The sequence below is a fragment of the Myotis lucifugus genome, unplaced genomic scaffold (genome assembly GCF_000147115.1).
Source record: "Myotis lucifugus unplaced genomic scaffold, Myoluc2.0 scaffold_433, whole genome shotgun sequence".
Classification (NCBI taxonomy): domain Eukaryota; kingdom Metazoa; phylum Chordata; class Mammalia; order Chiroptera; family Vespertilionidae; genus Myotis; species Myotis lucifugus.
The window spans coordinates 470,073-493,821 of record NW_005871481.1 but is presented as its reverse complement, the minus strand read 5'-3'; the positions used below and the strand labels follow the sequence as shown (position 1 = coordinate 493,821).

At 41.7% G+C, this 23,749-nt stretch overlaps 1 protein-coding gene and 1 pseudogene across 5 annotated transcripts in view; both read right to left on the bottom strand.

Moving 5' to 3' along the window:
• Positions 1 to 23,749, bottom strand: part of UGGT1 (UDP-glucose glycoprotein glucosyltransferase 1) — a 168,407-nt gene that overhangs the window by 139,721 nt on the left and 4,937 nt on the right. For all 5 annotated transcript variants that reach the window (XM_006102841.3, XM_014468153.2, XM_023744168.1 and 2 more), the window contains 3 exons: positions 23,562 to 23,697; positions 11,297 to 11,379; positions 8,441 to 8,571 (listed from right to left, as the gene is read on the bottom strand). In XM_006102841.3, coding sequence (XP_006102903.2) covers positions 8,441 to 8,571; positions 11,297 to 11,379; positions 23,562 to 23,683 — 336 coding nt within the window. In that variant the 5' untranslated portion in view covers positions 23,684 to 23,697. The remainder of the gene's footprint in view (positions 1 to 8,440; positions 8,572 to 11,296; positions 11,380 to 23,561; positions 23,698 to 23,749) is intronic.
• On the bottom strand, positions 6,413 to 8,107 carry LOC111823254 (annotated as a pseudogene).

The following is a 23,749-nucleotide window of genomic DNA, read 5'->3' as shown; positions in this document are numbered from 1 at the left end:
CTTACTCTGTGTGTGACAGGGTAGAGCCATAACTTCCCCATTGGCCCTGCCCTGAGTGTGACAGGGTGCAGCACCCCAACCCCCTGATCCGCCCTGCTCTGTGTGTGACAGGGGGCGGTGCCCAAACTCCCCTATCGGCCCTACTCTGTGAGTGACAGGGGGGAGCTCTTCAACCCCCTGATCGGCCCTGCTCTGTGCATGACAGGGGGGCGCTCCCCAACCCTCTGATCGACCCTGCTCTGTGTGTGACAGGGTAAGGAGCCCCAACCCCCCTGATGGGCCCTGCTCTGTGAGTGACAGGGGGCAGCGCTCCAACCCCCTGATCGACCCTGCTCTGTGAGTGACAGGGGGCAGCGCCCCAACCCCCTGATTGCCCTGCTCTGTGAGTGACAGGGGGCAGCGCCCCAACCCCCTGATCGTCCCTGCTCTGTGCGTGACAGGGGGTGGGCCGCAACCTCCCCATCGACCCTGCCTTGAGTGTGACAGGGGGGCGGGTGCCCCAACCCCCCAATCGGCCCTACCCTGAAGCGTGACTGAGGGTGGCATTGCAACCTCCCGATCCACCCTGCTCTGTGCATGGATGGGGCGGCGCCCCAACTCCCCATTCGGCCCTGCTCTGAGCCCGACCAGGGGCTGCACTTAGGGATTGGGCCTGCCCTCTGCCACCTGGGAGCAGGCCTAAGCCAGCAGGCCGTTATCTCCCGAGGGGTCCCAGACTGCAAGAGGGCACAGGCCTTGCTGGGGGACCCCCCTCCCCTCCCGAGTGCACAAATTTTTGTGCACCGGGCCTCTAGTATACATATAAAAGCCTAAGCGACCGAATGATCGAACGACCAGTCGACTGGTCGCAATGAGGCGCACTGACCACCAGGGGGCAGAAGCTCAATGCAGGAGCTGCCCTCTGATGGTCAGTGCACTCCCACAGCCAACCTCCCAAAGTCCCTCCCCCCCGCCAGAAGGCCCCATCTCCTCTGATGGGGCGGCAGGCCAACCTCCCATGGCCCCTTCCCCCAGCCAGCCAGCCTCAATGGCACTGATCAGAACCTCCTTTGGCCCCTCCCCACAGCCAGCCAACCTTCTGCAGCCCCATTGGCCCCGATCACCGGCCAGGCAGAGGGACACCACCTGTGCACAAATTCGTGCACTGGTCCTCTAGTATATCGATAAGATTCTGGCATGGAAATAGATTTAAAGACATAACTCAATACTGCATAATTTCAGGAAAAGTAAATTGGTACAAATGATAAGCACATTTTAAATGCTGAACAGTAAGAATCTTTTGCTAAGTGTCAAAACAGGTTGATCAGAACCCAAACACAGATGTTGCAATTCTGTCAAGCTTATGGCCTGGTAAAACTGCTTTTCAACACTCCTATGAAAGCCTCATTAGACGTATGCACCATGTCAACATGTCGGCTCAGATGTAAGACAAATTAGGTCCCATCTCAAGTTCCACTTCCAAGACAATGGCATCAGGCCCCATTTTACTGAATGCAACAGTGGTTTCTATGACCATCGGAGTCTTTGAAGCACAGCCGCATTTTAGGACACATTTTCGGATGGAACTTCTCCAAATACAGAAGTTGCTTGCGGCTACAAGCTCCACACCGCTTTGTCTTAGGAACTGCACTGCCTCTTCCTATCTCACTCCACCTTTTACTAATGCTAAGGCAGCAAACACCGGAGCTCCTCCAGGGCCTGCAACACAATGAGCAGCAATACAACACCCAGCTCTTTTTTTTTTTTTTTTTTTTTTTTTTTTTTTTTTTTTTACAATCTGGTTGGATGGTGGGGCAACTTAATTGTTACAAGATTTAACCAGTCCTCAACAATCTGGTTGGATGGTGGTGCACCATCATTGAAGGCCAATCAAGAACACGGAGTCTTCTTTCCCCCAACAGGAGTGCCAGAAGTTGCTCCACACATGCTCACTACTGTGGTAACACCATACTTCTAAGTTCCTCTATGAGTTTGCTTAAGGTCGCGTTGGTTGGATTGTGTGTAATAAGAAAGCTCATGTTCTTGTATGTAACTTCCACAGGAGCAGGCGGTTCATGCGAGCTATGATAATTTAGTTAAAAAACACTCAATAGGGTGATGAAAGAATTTAAAAATTGAATGCAGAAATGATGCAAAGAAACTGAGTCTACTTCAGTGTACTCCACTGGACACTCTCAGTGCTGCGAGTGACGTTGGGAGTAATGGGAAATGAAATGGACCTCCTGACAGGAAGCAGCAATTCTTCAACCCAGTCATACTGAGGAGATAGCAAGGAAGTGCACTGAGGGTGACCCCATCCAGGTTAGAACTCTTACAAAATGCTCTGCAGCTTTCAACACTTCTGTGTCCAGGTTAACCACTCACATGGGGGCTTCTTGGTGGAGCAGTAATGAATTTCCACAGTTCACTAGTCTGCATAGAGGTCGTGCTGTGCCTGGCAATAATCTCCACTGTTCTTCAGAAACTCCATAAATGTGTGACCAAGAACACCACAGAATTGAGGAATATGTCTACTCCTTGAAGACTGTAGCCTAATCTACAGCCGGTCCCGAGGCGGAGGTGGAAGCAGCAGCAGGGCTGGGGGCGCACCACGCTCTACCATGCAGTGAACAGCTCGGGGAGAGCGTGCAGCCAAGCTGGTCCACAGTCCATGGGGCCAACACGCACGCCAAGGCCGTAGCTGCTTTCTTTGCATGATTTCCTCTAGTTCCTCCCAATACCACCCCATGAGGAAGCTGTTATTATTATCCCCAAAACAGAACTTTAAAAATCTATCTCAGAAGATATAAAAAGGTACCCAGGGAAGGCAGTATGTAGGTTTGTAGAAAATTAAGCTTACAAATGTCTATTTTAAGTGCCAAAGTATAAGGATGCAGTCTTAATTAAGTATAATATGCAAATTAACATGAAGCCCCTCACCAAAGTAAGAGGAATAACCCAGATCCAGAAAAACAGAGCTTAAAAAAATTGTAGATGTGGAAAGATAAAATTAATGAAAGATAAAAGTAAGATAATCAAGGGAAAGGCTGAACACTAGGTGATTATGCTTAGAGTAAAATGCATTAATGCCAGTGCAGAATGAGACCAGTCAATCTGCAACTTTACTGAGAGGCACACTGAGAAGAGTGAGTATGATAATAAGAGAAAAGGAAAGGATAAAATGACAAGCACTGGTGAACGCACTGATCCCACTAATGTAACATATTAAGACACCTTCTTCTATAGATAAAAAAATTAAGAAAAGAAGGGAGGAATTGTAAAGCTTGATATAAAAAATTGATATTAAAACTTTTTCATTATTCTTTTTTTTATTATTCTTTTTCTGCAAATTACTATAAAACTTAGAAACACAAGAACAAATAGTACAATAATCCCCATGTATTTGTGACCCATCTCTATATATAAAAAGCTAATATGCTAAGTGTCCAACCGTCCAATCGATCGCTATGATGTACACTGACCACCAGGGGGCAGACACTCAACGCAGGAGCTGCCGTGACACACACTGGCCATTTACAGAGAAACGGCACTGCACACCTGGTGCCCACAAAGCAACAGTCGGCTTCCCCCAAGTGGGACACAGGCCCCACCACCACCCTGGAGTGACACCCCACAAAATCACAGCTGACGCTGCCAAGACCCCGTGGTGCAAAATGTGGCCCACAGCCCAGCCCAGCCCAGAAACGGTAGCTGTGGGCACCGGGCAATGACGTCACATAGCAACGCCCAGCTTCCTCTCCCTAGCAACTAGCCCCCTTGCAGTTTCTTCAGCCCAGGAACACGACTTGCTTTATAGCCAGGTGGAAACATTTTACACGGTAACCAAATGTCTGTGAAGCTTTTTCCCATGCCTCATTTCATTTGACCCTCACAGAATTCCTGGAGTAGGTAGATAGGAGATTCAGTGGAATCATATTTTCTTTTCATTAGCCGGAAAATGGAGATTTAGAAAGCTTAGAAACTTGACCAACTGAAAAGAAGTAAGAAATGGTGGACCTTGAAAATTACTTCAGGTTTTCTCACTGCGCAGAATATAGTGAAACACTGCTACAGTTAAATATTTTACCCTTTGTTCTCCCTGCGTGATCTACAATAATAATCTGCTTCGTGTTGATATTTACTGCTGTGTTGCTGACAATTACCTAAAAGAGAAGTTGGGGTGCTACACTAGGGTGGAAAAGTTTTGCTAAATCAGAAAACAAGTCTAATTAAGCAAGTTTATTCTACATATATATAAAAGGGTAAGCTGACTTGCCCATGTGCGATACATATAAAGCGCTCGCTGGCGCCAATCACACACCTGTGTTTCGATCTATCATTGTCGATCATGAATTTGGTTGACACTTCTATTATATAAAAAAGGCAAATCGCAGTATTAAAGTATTTCTTCTAATTAATTTCCTTTCAATGTGCATGAATTCGTGCACCAGGCTACTAGTATTCAATAATTATCAACTGATGGCCAATCTATTTCATTTACCTTTCTAGGACACATCACTGAATCATTACAACATAAATTCTAAATAACATTTCATTTCATTTGTACTGTTTTAGTATGTCGAAATAAGAGTTTTTTAAAATAACATACTACCATTATCATTAAAAAGTAATAAAATTCTGGCCCTAGCTGGTTTGGCTCAGTGGATAGATTATCAGTCTGTGGATTGAAGGATCCCAGGTTCGATTCTAGTCGCAGGCACATGCCCAGGTCGATCCCCAGTAGGGGATATGCAGGAGGCAGCCGATCAATGATTCTGTCTCATCATTGCTGTTTCTATTTCTCTCTCCCCTCTCCCTTCCTCTCTGAAATCAATAAAAAAAATATATTTTAAAAAAGTAATAAAATTCTGCACAAATGTCAACTGACAGCATAATTTTTCAATTTTCCCAAGTTCCCCACAAAAACAAAGCAACTAGATAACAAAAAGCAAAAACCAATGGACACGTTTATGAAAAAACTAGATGGAAAGAAATCCCCATGATACAAAACCCAAACAAGATCCAACTTATCAGGAGGCCATGGAAAAGGACACAGAAGTAAACAAGAGATTCAGATGACCCTGACAACAAGAAAACCCACAATGGCCAAGAGATTTCACTGGAAAGTGGTGGGTCAACGGGTTTTGTTCAATCTAGTATCAGAGAAGCCCAAGGGGCTCATGGTAAAGTTTAAAGAGGTTAGGGCAGGTAAGCCACTCTGAACTCTCAAAATCACAAGTAGGACTCCCTTCTAGGGCCCCACTCTAAGGAAAAACTGCTGAGGGTGAAATAAAACTTCAGTTGGAGAGAGATAGAGGCAATGAGAGAGAAAGTCCAAGTAAAAGAGCAAGTGAGGAACAAAGTCAGAAAATTTCAAAAAGCAAGCCACTATTTTTTTTAAACCACCATTATTTTTTAACATTTACATAAAATCAACAGAAAGGGGAGCCATGTCATTTCTAAAAGTTAAGTAAAACTAATTTCACATCAAAATGAGCAGAAAAGCCTCAATGTCAAATCCCATACAAAGCTACTGTAAGAAAAGGGGTGGAGAGATAACAGAAATACACCTTTCTTTTATTTTTACAGAAACATTTTTTAGTTTTTAATGAACTTGTAAATCAATAAGCTCCATTTCAAAATAAAAATAAAATTCCAGACTATATAAGTGCTTACAGTGTTTAAACAACATACATACATTTTGTTTTAAGATGTTAACTAAATTTCTGTGACAAACATGCTTTTAATTTCTTGATTTCAGAGAGAGTGAGAGAAAATGAGAAAGACAAAAAGAAAGAGAAAAAAATATTGATTTGTTGTTCCACTTATTTATGCATTCACTGGTTAATTCGCGTATGTGCCTTGACCCAGAACGGAACCAAAACCTCGGCGTATAGGGACAACACTCTAACCAACTGAGCTACCAGGCCAGGACTGCTTTCTTTATTATTAACCAGGGGCCCAGTGCACAAATTCGTGCATGGATGGGGTCCGGCTGGCCTGGCCCCAATCGGGGTGGATCAGGGCTGGGCCTGTCAGGAGGAGATGGCAGGAGGTTGGCCGGCCAGCCAGCCCGCCCACCCGGACTGGGACCAGATCAGGGCCCCGGATCAGGGCCGGGCCGGCTGGGGGAAGAGGCCGTGGGGGACTGGCCGGTGGGCCCCGCCCCCAATTGGGGTTGGGGGGCCGACTGGGGGCAGGGCCAGCCATGGGGAGAGGCTGTGGGCCGTGGGCCAGCTGGCCCCACCCCCAAATGGGGTAGGTAGGGGGTTCCAATAGAGGGCCAGCAGCCTGGGGGAGGAGCCATGGGTGGTTGGCCAGCTGGCTCTGCCCCCTATTGGGGTTGGGGGGGGCGGTCAGGGGTGGGGCTGGCCGGGGGAAAGGGCTGTGGACCTATTGTGGTGGGGCAGGCTGATCGGGAGCGCGGCTGGCAGGTGGGTGGGGGGAGAAAGTTGGGGATGTTTGGCCAGCAGGTTCCACTCTTGATCGGGGTGGGAGAGTCGGATCAGAGGCAGGCCAGCAGTGGGGAAGGGCCTCAAGGTTGGCCGTCGCTCCCCACCCCCTGATCGGGCCAGTTTGCTGGCCACAGTGTACGTCATAGCAACCAGCTGTTACGTAGCTGCCTTTTTATATATGTAGATACCAATAACATTACAGAGTTAATGCAGAATCCTAAGGATAATCTAGTGGTCACTAAACTGTTGAGTCCTTGCTTTGAATGCTGTTGTGTCTGGCAGAGGTAAGCAGACAGTCTTTCATATGCTCAAACACAGAATCTTTGGTTGCTACCAAATCAGCTGGCTTGCAACAAGAAGCCACCACTTTAAGACTGTTTTAGGTGAACAACTTGCAAATCCCCCAGCATGGATAAACTCTAAGAACGCACAATTGTGCGCATTTATAACCAACACAGGTATGGCTGAAGGTTGTTCATGCCGTTCTTCTGAAATGAGATCTCAAAGCAGTATAGTTCAAAGTATACTAAAAGTATAGTGAAAGATTTTAACAACAACAAAAATGGCATAAGCACAACTTCTTCACCAATTTGTGTGAAGCAACCATTTAGTTAACTTTTCCACTTGAAAAAAATGCTTCACTTTGTGTTAAGATTCACAGAGTGTCTACAACCCAGGACAGAGCATCACCAGTGCTGCCCTGACCCAGTTTATACTGAAATTAAGTTCTTTACACCAAGTAAATGGTTCCTCATAACCACTGGCTAGTGTACATAAGAACTAAAACTTCTACATTTGGGGAGAAACAAATACTTCTCCGATCACAACACAGCTGCTTCTGTTCATCGATTCATGCTCAGAAACCTGTGGGGGGTGGGCCTGCTGATCCTGCCCACCTGAAGCTGCCTCATGTGCTGCTTTCTGCTTTAACATTGTCCAAACATGCAGTCCTATTGGTGGCTCAGAGTCCTGAAAGTGGCTGCCTCAGATACCCGTGATCCAGGGCATCCTCAAACGCAGCCCCGACAATAGTTTAAGCATGGCAAATTCTGCAGGAAACCCCTTACATTAAACTTTTCACTAATCTTTTCACATGTTTTTTTAATATCTTTGTTGCAGCCTTTAGTCCTTGCCATGGCAGACTGATTCCATTAAAATACATCAAAACAGATCCTATTGATTCCATGTCATCTCAGCACCTCTGTTCAATGCAAAGATGTGCATTGATGCTAGCATATCAGCAGTGCCAGTAAGATTTTTATCCATGGTATAAAAATCGTGTTGCCAACAGGATCCATGGTATGTGTTGCCTCATCCTGTTGACTCTGTACTTATGGCCAAACCAAAATGAATAAGGAATAACTTATTACAGTGATGCCTCCCATTTCCCATTTCCTGTGAACTGCTTTGAGATCTATAGGCTGTGATCAGAGTCAAGGTCCACTGGATGAGCAAGACCCTACCTCCTGCCCTGGCGAGTGTTCTAAGTGGTTAGAGCATCAGCCCACACACGGAAGGGTCTCAGGTTCAATTCCTGGTCAAAGGGCATGTACCTGGGTTCTAGGTTCGCTCCCCAACCCTGGTCGATCAAGGTTCATGCAGGAGGCAACCAGTCGATGTGTCTCTTTCACATCAATGTTTCTCTCTCTCTTTCTCTTCCCCCTTTCCCTTCCTTCCACTCTCTGAAAAAGCAATAAAAAAAAATATCCTTACGTGATGATTAACAAAACAGACTACCTCCTAGGCTCTGTTGTACAAATGAAGTCTCGTAGTCTCTTTTTTGTGTATATATTCTTTTTTTCATTCTTAAATGAAAATAAGTGCAATTATATTTCTTATAATATGTGGTTTGAAGGTTTAACAACTTTGCTTATTTACAAACAAATCATAAATCCTAGAAAATTTTAGGCAGAAAAGTTACAGCTTTGCAATGCAACTACAATATATCCGATTATCATGCTATACAACCCTTAACAAATACTGTTATGTGTAAGCACTGAACTCACCTGTTGGAAGGCTTGAATTGTAGCAGAGTAGGAATGGAGAGACAGAGAAAATTTCAGCAAATTCTGCTGCAGAGGTGACAGAAACGGAAATGCAGCTCCCAATATTGCATGATAATAGGAGTAATCAGTGCCTGCCAAGGAAAAATATGAACCAAAATAGTCATATGACTAGAGATATCCAAGTAAGATAGTCTGTAAGGTATAGAGGTATGGGATACAAAGACATATGAAAGCAGCATTTTACCACTATACTGTCTTGAACTATTGTCAGATGCTTCGAATTCCCTGGAGTACACACGCAAGTAGACTTTTCCTCCCTTCTACCTTTTGTTCAGTCTTCCTTCCCCATGGGATTGCTAGTTACCTACTCCAAGAAGACACCCCCAATACCACCCATGCTTCACTGGACCACGTACATCTTTTCTTTACTCTCATATTTCTTTGCTTACCACTTTCATTCACATTATTTACTAAATTATTCACTATCTACCCCTCCCCATACAGTCTGAGTCCCCACAGGCAGAAACTATGACTTATTTGTCTTCGTATCCCTAGTGCCTACTACATGTTATCTACTCAAATAACCCAACACTCCTGAGCCAGGTGATGAGGAAGTACAAGGTATTAAAGGATACTGATAAAACTATAGTTTGAGATAAAGCATTTAAACAAACAATTGGAACAAATTATCTAGGAAGAAAAAAGTACATGAACCAATATGAAAAAATCCCAAGGATATGTTGCTAAATGAAAAGCGCAACATATAAAACAATATATACCATAAGCTATCATTTTTCTAAGAAAGAATGAGAAATAAGAATACATAAGTATCTGTTGCAAAAAAAATTAAAGGCTAAACAAATTAAATTAAATGGTTATAAAAAATGGAAGAGAGCCCTAACTGGTTTGGCTCAGTGGATAGTGTCGGCCTGCGGACTGAAGGGTCCCAGGTTCGATTCTGATCAAGGGCACGTACCTTGGTTGCGGGCACATCCCCAGTAGGGGGTGTGCAGGAGGCAGCTGATCGATGTTTCTCTCTCATCAATATTTCTAACTCTCTATCCCTCTCCCTTCCTCTCTGTAAAAAAATAAATAAAATATATATTTTTTTAAAATGGAAGAGAGCCGAACCGGTTTGGCTCAGTGGATAGAGCGTCGGCCTGCGGACTGAAGGGTCCCAGGTTCGATTCCGGTCAAGGACATGTACCTGGGTTGCTGGCACATCCCCAGTAGGAGATGTGCAGGAGGCAGCTGATCGATGTTTCTCTCTCATCGATGTTTCTAACTCTCTATCTCTCTCCCTTCCTCTCTGTAAAAAATCAATAAAATATATAAAAAAATAAAATAAAATAAAATAAAATAAAATGGAAGAGAAACAAAAAGAGGGAAGCAACAAGATTTTTTTGTGTAAGTATAACCTTTCTCATAGCTTTTCTTTAGAAAATATTAACATTTTAAAAATCAAAATATAAAAGGCCATTCTGCATTGGCATCTAAGTAGAAAAAGAGATCACAAAGGACTATAATTGTGTCAGAATGTTAATGATGAATATCTTTGGGTGGTAGACTACAAATAATAATTCAAATAAAATGTTTAACATACTTTTACAATCACTTCCAAGAATTCATACTCACATAATTCTAACCAAGAACACTACCATTTATATTGAAGACATGTCATTTATATGTCAGAGTTCAAATTCATTATAAAGCCCACTTTATAATCTGTTTCATGAAATTATAAACTAAATGTAAAATGATTTTTCTGATAACTCAAACAATTCTAGTTGACTCTGAATTACATAACTAAGACTTGCAGATGCTTGTTCAAAATTGTTCTGTATTTATACCAAAAAAAATTCAGACATAACTTTTTTAATACATATTGTTTGAATAAAAATAGAAGTTAAAATCAATTTAGTTTACTGTTAGTAGTGGCAGCAGTCACAAAATTTTTACATATTTTCTCTTCAAAAAAGGCTTATGTGCCTGTCAATGTAATACCAAGGTTTTAGCTACTCATATATGTCTTTAACTATTAATGTTTATACTCTATATAGCTTATATTGAATTAGAAAATGTATATAAAAGCACATCATAATCTGTAAACAAATGAGAAAATTTACACTGCAATTACCTGATACCTTGACACTCAAGCTGTGGGTGTCTGGCAGACATAATAGAAAACATTTTTGGTGGCACTAACTTAGTAATAACAAACTTGCCCTGGCCGGTGTTGTGCAGAGGTTAGAGCATTGGCCCACGCACTGAAGGGTCTCGGGTTCAATTCCCAGTCAAGGGCATGTATCTGGGTTGCAGATTGGATCCCAAGCCCAAGTTGGGGTACATGTGGGAGGCAACCAATCGATGTGTCCCTCTCAAATTGATATTTTTCTCTCTGTGTCCCCCTCCCTCTCTCCCTTCCACTCTCTCTAACAATTAATGGAAAAAGTATCCTGAGGATTAACCAATAAATAAACAAACAAATAAATAAACAAGTTAAACTTAACAGATAATAGATTGGTTATGTAATTGGTTCATAACAAAAAAAGTGAATCAAATCTGATGAGTATTAACTTAATACTAAATGATTTTGACTTCCACAAAATAGTCACACATTTTTAATAAAACAACACAAAAACAAGAAGGTGAAAGTCAAGGATAGTGCTTAAAGCCAAAGTTATAAACTTCAAAAATAATTATTAGTCTGTGTTGGCTCTGCTGGCTGCCATCATAACTCTAGTCATTAAGTTAAAAGTGAGTCCTATTAACTGCCATGCCACACATGCTCTGAAAGAGCGTTTTTCCAATATTTTCCCAGACAACAAAGTCAAAGCAGCATTGGCTTCAATTTACCGTGATGATCTGATGATCCAATATTTTGACTGGCTTCTACAAAATTCCAAAACTTCTCTTGACTGTCTTCTGCTAAAAACTCACTGGGAGAAAAATAAAATAAAATAATTTTAAAATATAAATCTTTGAATATAAGCTCTATTACTAAAGAAAGGAAATTAAGTTTTTATGAGTTTCCAAATGTTCAGTTTATCTTTTAATTTATACTACAGACTAGAAGCTCGGAGCACGAAATTCGTGCATGGGTACGGTCCCGAGGCCTGGCCTCAATCAGAGCCATATTCCCTGGCTAACAGCAGTCAGCCCCACTCCCTGCAGCCACCCACCCCCAGTTCCCTGTTCGCCATCAGGTGATAGGAGCCTGCTGGAGGGGGGGAGGGACCAAGAGGTTGGCAGCTCCTACATTGAGCGTCTGCCCCCTGGTGGTCAGTGCACGTCATATTACCCTTTTATTATATAGGGTTATGTAAACATACATAATATATACATATTTAATGATAAGCAAATCTTACTAGCTAACTAGCTAATTTAATAGTTTAATGGATATTCCTTAGAAAAAAACTAGAATAAAATGAAACAACAGAGAAGACCCCATATAAAGAAGGCTAATTGTGAACATGCTAAAAGCGGTAGAAACAGAGTTAGAAGCTGGTAATTCATCCTGACCGGGTGGCTCACTTGACTGGCACGTCTTCCTGTGAACCAAAGGCTTCTATTCCCAATCATGGCACACACCCAGGAGGCGGGTTTGACCCCAGGTCTGGGCGAGAGCCAGAGGCAACCAACTGATGTTTCTCTCTTTCTCTCTCTCACTTCCTCTCTCTAAAATCAATTTTAAAAAATTTTAAAGAAATAAATTTATTTTTCTAGCACTAGTTCTGCTCACTTATTTTCTCAAAGACCTTACAAAGAACAAAAAAAATATGTTTTATCTAAGGATCTCCCAAGAAAAACATAAACCTTAGAAACTTTTCTAGAACTAAAGGCAGCATTTTATAATCCTATATAATAACAGAGAGATATGCAAATTAACCATCCATCCGCTATGTTCAAGCCATGCCCACAAGCCACAACCACCAGCCAATCAGGAGCAAATATGCAAATTAACCCAAGTAAGATGGCCACCACAGAGCTGGAAGGAGCAGGAGGCTTGGGTTGCCCCCGGTGATGAAGCCAAGCTTCCCGCCTGCCCGCCTGACCGCCTGCCCGGGGCCGGCCCTCAGCTCCGCTCAAGGCTACAAAGTTTCAATTATAGAAGATAAATAAATCCCAGAAAAAAAAGGAGAGGCTGGGAGCTTGGGTTGCCGGGGGGCATGGCCAGCCTGAAAACAGCCATCAGCCCCTAACCCAGGCTGGCCAGGCACCCCAGCAGGACTCCCCCACCCTGAAGGGGCTGTGGGCAGCCTGAAAACAGTCTTCAGCCCCTCACCCAGGCTGGCCACACCCCTATGCAGTGAGGGTCCCCACTAGGGGGCTTGACCAGCCTGAAAACGGCCCTCAGCCCCTCACTCAGGCTGGCCAGGCACCCCAGCAGGACCCCCACCCTGATCCAGGACACCCTTCAGGGCAAACCAGCGGGCCCCCACCCGTGCACCAGGCCTCTATCCTATATAATAAAAGGGTAATATGCAAATTGACCCTAACAGCAGAAAGACTGGGAATGACTGGTCACTATGACACACACTGACCACCAGGGGGCAGACGCTCAATGCAGGAGCTGCCCCCTGGTGGTCAGTGCGCTCCTACAGGGGAAGCTCTGCTCAGCCACAAGCCAGGCTGACGGCTGCCAGCACAGCGGTGGTGGCGGGACCCTCTCCCACCTCCTCAGCAGCACTAAGGATGTCCGACTGCAGCTTAGGCCTGCTCCCCGCTGGCAAGTGGACATCCCCCGAGGGCTCCCGGGCTGCCAGAGGGATGTCTGACTGCCAGCTTAGGCCTGATCCCCCCAGGGAGTGGGCCTAAGCCAGCAGGTGGACATCCCCTGAGTGGTCCCAGATTGCGAGAGGGCACAGGCCAGGCTGAGGGACCGCCCCCCCAAGTGCACAAATTTTTGTGCACCGGGCCTCTAGTCTTTTAATAGCCACAAATCCACATTCTCAAAATCACCAAATTTTAGTTTAAAGATAACACTGATCTAATGAAATCAGGTCTTAGAACTCAATGCCATTTTTTAATTTTTTCTTTTTTTTTACTTAACACTATTGACCTAAAATAATGACTACATTAAATTTTCATTCATTCAAGAGTCATTTATCCCTAAAAGAAAATGCATGTATTAAGTGAAAGATTCACATAAACTGGTTCTCTTCTCCTCCAGGGGTGATCTTTCACTGTCTGTAAGTGAGCAACAGTGGATCTCAGCTTACCTAGCCAAAGGAAGACTTTCCTATTACTTGTCACACTCAGGTGTACAACTCTCACCCTACTTCACAGTTCAATACAGGTATACGGGGGAAATAGGAAACATTTCCTGGTAATGCACAGCTGCTCTAAAAACAGGTTTCTGAAAATAGCATGATCATTATGTATGGAAGTATTTGGTGCCTCCCTAAGAGTGGCATTTTTCTAGGCTTTCTAGTAACTGACAAAGACTTCATACCAACCTGACAGTGGCTTACAGTGAAGAAGGCATACACTAAGACAGATAGATTATGATATGCAGACAAACACCAAATTCCTAAACTAAAGCTTCACTCACAAATGAGTGAGCAGAAGGGGGAGGGAATACACTGATCAACTGTATGATGAGAACAAGGATTCAGTGAGGCTAAGGCCCCCCTATAAAGGCTTACTGTAAGTAAATATATGCTTTTCAGGTAATTACAGGAAAACTTCTTAAACCATATATTCTTTTTCATCCCTTTGCATCTAAATTTGTCTTAAGAAAAATAATTACTAGATCCACTGAACTAACTCAGGAAAGATAAGAACACAAGATACTATTCAAAGGCATGCTGACATTTGTTTATAGTACACTTAAGTTTGTTTGCTTTTTGTTTTAAATCGTTTGTTAGCTTCTTATATCTATTCCACTGAGTAAAAAAAAAAAATCTATAGTTTTACAGATGAAATTATATGCTGTTTGGGATTTGCTTTAAAACATTATAGCGGGCTCAGTGGTTGAGTGTCGACCTAGCAACCAAGAGGTCTTGGTTCAATTCCTGGTCAGAGCACATGCCCGGGTTGTGGGCTTAATCCCCAGCGGGGGGTGTGCAGGAGGCAGCCGATCGATGATGTTTCTCTCTCATTGATGTTTCTATCTCTCTGTCTCTCTTCCTTTCTCTCTAAAAATCAACAGAAACATAAAAAAATAAAAATAAAATTCCAGCGGGGGAAGGGAGGAGAATGGTGCCAGTGATGGTTATTGGACTTGAGTTGATAATTGTAAAAACGTGATGATAAGCAGAGGAAGCAAGGGGCAGGAAGATGGCTGCCGACGGGAAGGCAGACTGCAAGACAGTGTGAGAGTGAGAGAACGAAAGGGGAGTGTGTGGACGTACCGAGAGTGTAAATTTGTGGGTGAGCGATAGCTATACTCCAGGGGACTGTTGGAGACCGCCGGATCGGGCACCCCTAACTAGGCAGCCTCCACTGCTGCTGAAATCTCTCCCGGAGTGGCCGGCTCATCTGCGGAGACAGCGCCATCGTGAATGGCTGATATCGGAAGCGTATACATCCAGAGACCCTGCAACCACGGCACCCAGGGACCAGCTACGAACCCAGGAACGCCGGATCTCAAGCAGCGCAAATATGTGGACTCAGATGAGACCTGATCCTCCTCACGGAAAAGTCAGATTTTGCCTAGATAAAGGTGTGGTTTGTAATTCAAGTTGGAGAGAGCAACGCGCGTGGGGGAAGTCTACACCCCACAAAGTCCGCGGCCGTTGGGTCCAGTGTAATCCACGAGTGTGGAAGGGGTCCCACAGGGCTGCTGGCAGAAGGGAACTCTAAAAATCAGCCCATAGCTGGACTGGGTGCAAAAAGGCAGCTTCGGATTTTGCCAGTGTGCCGGCTGCTTAGTGCCAGGGGAGAGAGGACGTGTGGAAGAGACTTTGGGAGAATTGTGCACAGAGCTGGACGGTGGAGGGTTGCAAGCTCGTGCTCTTACTCTGGCTTTTTTTTTTCTCCTTAAATCTTTGCTTGATTATTAAACCCAATACATAGGATCGCCCAGTTGGGGTCACTCATAAAGACTGCAGGGGAAAGTTGTTTTTGTGGAACCTGGGAATCAGAGCGGGCAGTAACAATCAAGGAACCAGCTCTGGGGCAGTCGACTCTCCCAAACCAGTATTAAGTGCGATAGGGAAAAAAACCCTAAATACTGGCTAGAGAGGACTTATAGCCCAGGAGGTCAATCCAGAAACACTGCCACCCAGAGGCTGAACCACAAACTGACTCTTCTGTAAACACAAATAAAGGCAGTCTGGGAAACAAATATGACCTGCTTTAAAATCAGGACTGTGGTTTACAACACAGAGGAACAGTGTATCGCAGGGAACTTCAACACTCTCCTGAATACCTGACAGGACTAAGGCATGTCAAACAGAAGAGGAGAGGAAGTGAAGGACCTTCACTATTGCACATTTTTATTTTTTTCACCTTTTACTTAAGAAACTAATTTTTTTCTTTTTTTCTCACCTGATTTTACCTTTTTAATTACTACATTTTTATTTTTAACCAGTAATATTACTACTACCATTTTACCTTTTTTTTTAAGTGTTATTTTATTTTCTCATTGTTTTATTTTGGGATTAGTGTTCTACGTTCTATTTTCATCTTTCCTTTAGCATCATTTTACTCTATCTCAACTTTACCTTTATGCCAAAACTCTTTTCCTCACTTTTCCCCTTTTGTTGTCCTGTTTCTTTTACCCTATTCCTGCTTTAGATTTTCCCTTTTCCTTCTTTTTACCCCGCTAAAATTTCACCCTACTTACATATCTAATGTCCAATCCCCTGCTCTAAGCCCATATACACCTCTCTCTTCTCTTTCTTCGCTATCCAAATTTTTTTTCTCTCTGTCGTTTTGTTGTTGTTTGCTTGATTATTGATTACATTGGGTTTTTTTATGCTTGTTTGGGAGATTGTTTCGCTTTTTCTTTTTCTTGTTGGGTTTTTTTTTTTTTTTTCAGTTATTTTTTGCTTCTCTTTTCCCTCGCCTTGCTTGATATTAGTTGTTGTTTGTAGTTTGCATTTATCTCTAGGTATCTGTTGCTGGCATTTGTTGGGATTAGTGGCTGTTCTATTGGAATTTTCTCCCCATATAAATAGTTTCTTCCCCTCTTCTATTTCATTCTCTTTCTTTTCTCTCTTACTTTTTTTTTCCTTTTCCCAATTTCATTTTTGCACTCCTTTTTTTTCCATTTCTCTTTTTTCTTTTTCTCTTCTTCTTTCTTTCTAATCCCCTAATTCTCTTTCCTCTGGTGGTCACCTTTATTTGCGATTATTAGTATTGTGAATACATTTGTGTTCAGTGCCTTGTGCGTTGTGCCTTGTTGTATTGTATTTTGTGCCTTTAAATCAACGCAGCAGAGAGAACTACATAACCAAACACCCGGAGAAGAGAGATCATGGGGAGACAAAGAAACAGCCCGCATACGAAAGAAAAACAGGCATCACCAGAAAAGGAAGTAAACGAAATGGAGGCAAGCAACCCGTCAGAGAAAGAATTCAGAGAAATGGTCATAAGGTGGATAAAAAGAATGGAAGACAAATTCAACAACATGTGTAAGAACCAAGAGGAAATTAAGAAGAACCAAGAAGAAATGAAAAATGACATCACTGCTATAAAGAACTCAATAGAAAGCATTAACAGTAGACTAGAAGAAGCAGAGGACCACATCAGTGAGCTAGAAGACAAGGTAGGAAAAAAATACCCAAGCACAGCAGCTTCTAGAAAAAAAAATTAAAAAGCAGGAGGAGAGCCTAAGAGAACTCTGGGACAACATGAAACGAAACAACATCCGAATAATTAGGGGTGCCAGACGGAGAGGAAACTGAGCAATGAATAAAAAACCTGTTTGAAGAAATAATGACAGAAAACTTCCCTGATATAGGGAAGAAAAAACTCACACAAATCCAAGAAGCTCACAGAGTCCCAAACAAAATGAACCCCCAAAAAACAACACAAAGGCACATTATAATTAAATTGGCAAACACCAATGACAAAGCAAGAATCTTAAAAGTGGCCAGAGAAAGACAGAAAGTTACCAACAAAGGATCCCCCATCAGACTAGCGACTGATTTCTCAACAGAAACACACCAGGCAAGAAGGGAATGGAATGAAATATACAAAGTCATGCAAAGGAAAGGTCTGAATCCAAGAATACTGTACCCAGCAAGGCTATCAATCAAAATTGAGGGTGAAATCAGGAGCTTCACAGACAAAAAAAGGACTACGGGAGTTTATTACCACCAAACCAGCAATGCAATAAATGCTAAAGGGTGTGCTGTAAAAAGAAAAAATAGGAAACAAAGAAGGAACACAGGGGTAAAGAATAAAAATGGTAACAAACAAGTATCTATCAATAGTAACTTTAAATGTAAATGAATTAAATGCTCAATCAAAAGACACAGGGCCGTGGTTGGCAAAGTACGGCTTTCGAGGCACATGCGGCTCTTTGGCCCCTTGATTGTGGCTCTTCCTAAGCCTTAGGAGTACCCTAATTAAGTTAATAACAATGTACCTACCTATATAGTTTAAGTTTAAAAAATTTGGCTCTCAAAAGAAATTTCAATCGTTGTACTGTTGATATTTGACTCTGTTGACTAATCGAGTTTGCCAATCACTGACATAGGGTAACTGAGTGGATAAGAAAACATGACCCATATATCTGCTGTCTACAGGAAACCCACCTCAGAAAAAAAGACGCACACAGACTGATGGTGAAGGGATAAAAAAAGGTTTTTCAGGAGAATGAAAATGAAAAAAAAAGCTGGGGTAGCAATACTTATATCTGACAAATAAGATCTCAAAGTGAAGTACGTAAAAAGAGATAAGGAAGGCCACTACATAATACTAAAGGGAACAAACCAACAAGAAGAAATAACTCTGGCCCTGACCAGTTTGGCTCAGTGGATAGAGCGTCGCCCTGCGGGCTGAAGGGTCCCGGGTTCGATTCCGGCCAAGGGCATGCACCTTGGTTGCGGGCACATCCCCAGTTGGGGGTGTGCAAGAGGCAGCTGATCGATGTTTCTCTCTCATTGATGTTTCTAACTCTCTATCCCTCTCCCTTCCTCTCTGTGAAAAATCAATAAAATATATTTTAAAAAAAAAAAAAAGAAGAAATAACTCTGGTAAACATATATGCACCCAAGATAGGAGCACCCAAATGCATAAACAAACTTCTGGAGGAGATCACAGAAGAGATTGACAGCAATACAATCATAGTAGGTGACTTTAATACCCCACTATCACCATTGGACAAATCCTCTAAACAAAAGTCAGCAAAGAAGATTCGAAGAATAAAAAAAATAAAAAATAAAAAAAAGAATTGAAAAAACACACACAAAAAAAAGACAAAAAAAAATCAGCAAAGAAACATCAATCCTAAATGACTGACTAGATCAGGTGGAATTGACATCTTCAGAACATTTCACCCCAAAGCCACAGAATATACATTCTTCTCAAGTGCACATGGGTCATTTTCAAAGATAGACCATATATTGGGTCACAGGCAAAGTCTCTTCAAATTCAAGAAGATAGAAATCATATCAAGCATCTTCTCAGATCACAATGGCATAAAAATGGAAATCAACTACAATAAAAACAATCCAAAAAAATCAAACACATGGAGACTAAATAGCACACTATTAAACAATGACTGAGTTCCCACAGAGATCAAAGAAGAAATAAAAAACATCATAGCAACAAACAACAATAAAAACACAACAATCCAAAACCTATGGGACACAGCGAAAGTAGTCTTGAGAGGGAAGTTCATAGCTCTACAAGACTACTGCAAAAAACAAGAAACAATGATAATAAATGACATAACCCTACAACTCAAAGAGTTAGAAAGAGAGCAACAAGAAAAGCCCAGTGTAAGCAGAAGGAAGGAAATAATAAAGATCAGAGCGGAGATAAACGACATAGAGACCAAAAAAACAATACAAAAGATCAACAAAACCAAGAGCTGGTTCTTTGAAAGGATAAACAAGATTGATGAACCTCTAGCCAGGCTCACCAAGAAACAAAGAGAGAGGACCCAAATAAACAAAATCAGAAATGAAAGAGGAGAAATAACAACAGACCCCACAGAAATACAAAGGATAGTTAAAAAAAAATACTATGAACAACTCTACTCCAACAAACTAGACAACCTGGAGGAAATGGACATATTCCTAGAAAAATACAACCTTCCAAAACTCAATCAAGAAGAATCTAAAAATCTCAATAGGCCAATTAACTATGGAAGAAATTGAAGCAGTCATCAAAAAGCTTCCAGCAAACAAAAGCCCAGGGCCACATGGCTTCACAGGGGAGTTTTACCAAACATTCAAGGAAGAACTAAAACCTATCCTCCTCAGACTATTCCAAAAAATTCAAGAGGAAGGCACACTTCCAAGCTCATTCTATGAAGCCAGCATCACCCTAATACCAAAACCAGATAAAGACAACACAATGAATGAGAATTACAGGCCAATATCCCTCATGAACATAGATGCCAAAATCCTAGCAAATCGGATCCAGCAGTACATCAGAAAGATCATACACCATGACCAAGTAGGATTTATCCCAGGGGTGCAAGGATGGTACAATATCCGCAAATCAATAAACGTGATACATCACATAAACAAATTGAGAGATAAAAACCACATAGTCATATCAATTGATGCAGAAAAAGCATGACAAAATCCAACACCCATTTTTGATAAAAACTCTCAGCAAAGTGGGAATAGAAGGATCATACCTCAACATAATAAAAGCCTTATATGACAAACCTACAGCCAACATCATTCATACTCAATGGGAAAAAACTAAAACAATTTCCCCTAAGAACAGGAACAAGACAGGGATGCCCAATCTCACTCCTGTTCGACATAGTACTGGAAGTATTAGCCATTGCGATTAGACAAGAAGAAGAAATAAAAGGCATCCAAATTGGAAACGAAGAAGCAAAACTGTCCTTATTCTCAGATGACATGATATTGTACATAAAAAACCCTAAAGACTCCATCAAAAAACTATTAATAAATGAATTCGGCAATGTCGCAGGATACAAAATTAATGCCAAGAAATCTATGGCATTTCTATACACCAAAATGAATTTACAGAAAGAGAGACTAAAAAAGCAATCCCATTTACACCAAAAAAATTAAGCTACCTAGGAATAAACTTAACTAAGGAGGTAAAAGATCTCTACTCAGAAAACTACAGGACGTTGAAAAAAAGAGATAGATGAAGAGATAAACAGATGGAAGAACATACCATGTTCTTGGATTGGTAGAATCAACATTAAAATGTCCATACTACCCAAAGCAATCTATAAATTCATCGCACTTCCCATTAAAATACCAACAGCATACTTCACAGACCTAGAACAAACTCTCCAAAAATTCATCTGGAATAAAAAAAGACCCCGAATAGCTGCAGCGATCCTGAGAAAGAACAAAGTAGGTGGGATCTCAATACCAGATATCAAGCTGTATTACAAAGCCACTGTTCTCAAAACAGCCTGGTACTGGCACAAGAACAGACATATAGATCAATGGAATAGAATAGAGAACCCAGAAATCGACCCGAACCAATATACTCAATATTTGACAAAGGAGGCAAGAACATACAATGGAGTCAAGACAGTCTCTTCAATAAATGGTGCTGGGAAAATTGGACAGATACATGCAAAAAAATGAAACTAGACCACCAACTTACACCATACACAAAAATAAACTCAAAATGGATAAAGGACTTAAATGTACAACAGGAAACCATAAAAATACTAGAGGAATCCAAAGGCAACAAAATCTCAGACATATGCCAAAGCAATTTCTTCACCGATACATCTCCTAGGGCATTGGAAACTAAAGAGAAAATAAACAAATGGGACTACATCAAAATAAAAAGCTTCTGCACAGCAAAAGAAACCATCAACAAAACAACAAGAAAGCCCACTGCATGGGAGAACATATTTGGCAATGTTATCACCGATAAGGGTTTAATCTTCAACATTTATAGGGAACTCATACAACTTAACAAAAGGAAGATAAACAATCCAATCAAAAAATGGGCAAAGGACCTAAACAGACACTTTTCATGACATTCAGAAAGCCAAGAGACATATGAAAACATGCTCAAAGTCACTAATCATCCGAGAGATGCAAATCAAAACAACAATGAGGTACCATCTCACACCTGTCAGAATGGCTATCATCAACAAATCAACAAACGACAAGTGCTGGAGAGGATGCGGAGAAAAAGGAACCCTCGTGCACTGCTGGTGGGAATGCAGACTGGTGCAGCCACTATGGAAGACAGTATGGAGTTTCCTCAAAAAATTAAAAATGGAACTCCCATTTGACCCATTGATCCCACTGCTAGGAATATATCCCAAGAAACCAGAAACACCAATCAGAAGGATATATGCATCCCTACATTCACAGCAGCACAACTTACCATAGCTAAGATTTGGAAACAGTCTAAGTGCCCGTCAGCAGATGAATGGATTAGAAAACTGTGGTACATCTACACAATGGAATACTACGCTGCTGTAAAAAAGAAGGAACTCTTGCCATTTGCAACAGCATTATGCTAAGTGAAATAAGCCAGTCAGTGAAAGAAAAATACCACATGATCTCACTCATATATGGATAATAAAAACCATTATAAACTGATGAACAAAAATAGATACAGAGGCAGAGCAGCATTAAACAGACTGTCAAACTACAGCAGGAAGGCTGAGGAGGGTTGGGGGGGTGGGGGGCGTGGTAAGAGATCAACCAAAGGACTTGTATGCATGCATATAAGCATAACCAATGGACACAAGACATTGGGGGGTAGGGGAGGCTGGGGGAAGGTCAATGAGGGGGGGGGGAGACAAATGTACTACTCTTTGTAATATTTTAAGCAAAAATAAAAATTAAAAAATAAACAGGAAAAAAAAAAGTAGAGGAAGGGCACATTATACCATTCTCTCCTATTATAATAGTTTTTGGAATGCCATTAATAAAAAGATTTTAATCTTTGGCAAAAGAAAACAAAAACTAGAAAAAAAACAAATGTCTACCAATCAGCCTAAGTCTGGTAGTTGTTTTCTTCAATTTCTAAAGTTATTGTGGGAGATCAGAGTAGGACTCTCTTTGATACAGAACTAGAAAGGAAAGGGAAATGAGTATTTAAGTGGTTCTCCTGTGTGACAGACACTATGCTCAGCATATTTATCCACGTCTCCAAATCCTCACAGCAACCCTACAATTCAGAAAGGTTACTGACTTGCTTAAAGGCACAGAGTTAGTAAATGGAAAATCTGGAATGGAAGTTCCAATACCCTTGATTTAAATCTCCATCATGCTGTATTCTTGACCATTATACTATCGAGCATTCAATAAATGATTATGTTTTCATTTTCAACAGCACTTCATTTACATAATATTTGTTAGTAACTATAGCTGTTCAAAACATATCCAGTGTTTGACTTCAGTTAAATATATACCACTTCACGGATAACTACAAAGCATCAGGCCCAATCTTAATATATACCTGGGAATAGTTTTTGTCCCTAAGGCCACATGTAGAGAGCCTGTATGTGTGTAGAGAGAGTCTGTCCCCTCCCCCTGCCACTAATGATTTTGGGGACAATGTTCAAATGTCGAACAAGCACATCTTAGAACAGATAAAGCGTGGCCATTTCCTCAGCTTCCCCCTGCACTGTCTTATTTTGTCTTCTCCCAAGTTCTTAGAGGAGCATGTATTATTTCCCCAATCTTGCCAAGCTCTCTTCTCTTCCTTTTAAATAAATAAATAGAAAATTTCCTTTAAGTATGATTCTCTCTTCCCTGATTACCACATACACTCTTCCTGGAAGATAGCATAATAATCTAACCAACTCAACATATTTGTCTAAAGAAGTCTCTAAGTATCACTATGAATCCATATAGTCCTATCCTACTAATAGACAGATCCTGTGTTCTAACAGCACAGCGCACAGGGAAAGAGGCCTTCAATAAATGCATTTGATGATAACCTCACTTCCTAAAAAGCTCATGAAAATTCACTAGTAGAGTCTGTACTTTGCTCAAACATGTGAAAGGGGAAAATGTCTTCTTACCTGGCTTCTAACAACAATGGCGCAGAAAACCATTTTGTTGTAAGAGAGGTTGTAATGGCTTTTGAATCTGCCTTTACTAAGGAAAACAGCCACAGTCCAGTGAATACAATCAGAAGTCCCATTTTACAGCAAACCCCTAAAACAGGAAAAAAAAAGTTTTGCTACAAGGAACTGTTAAACCTCAATCT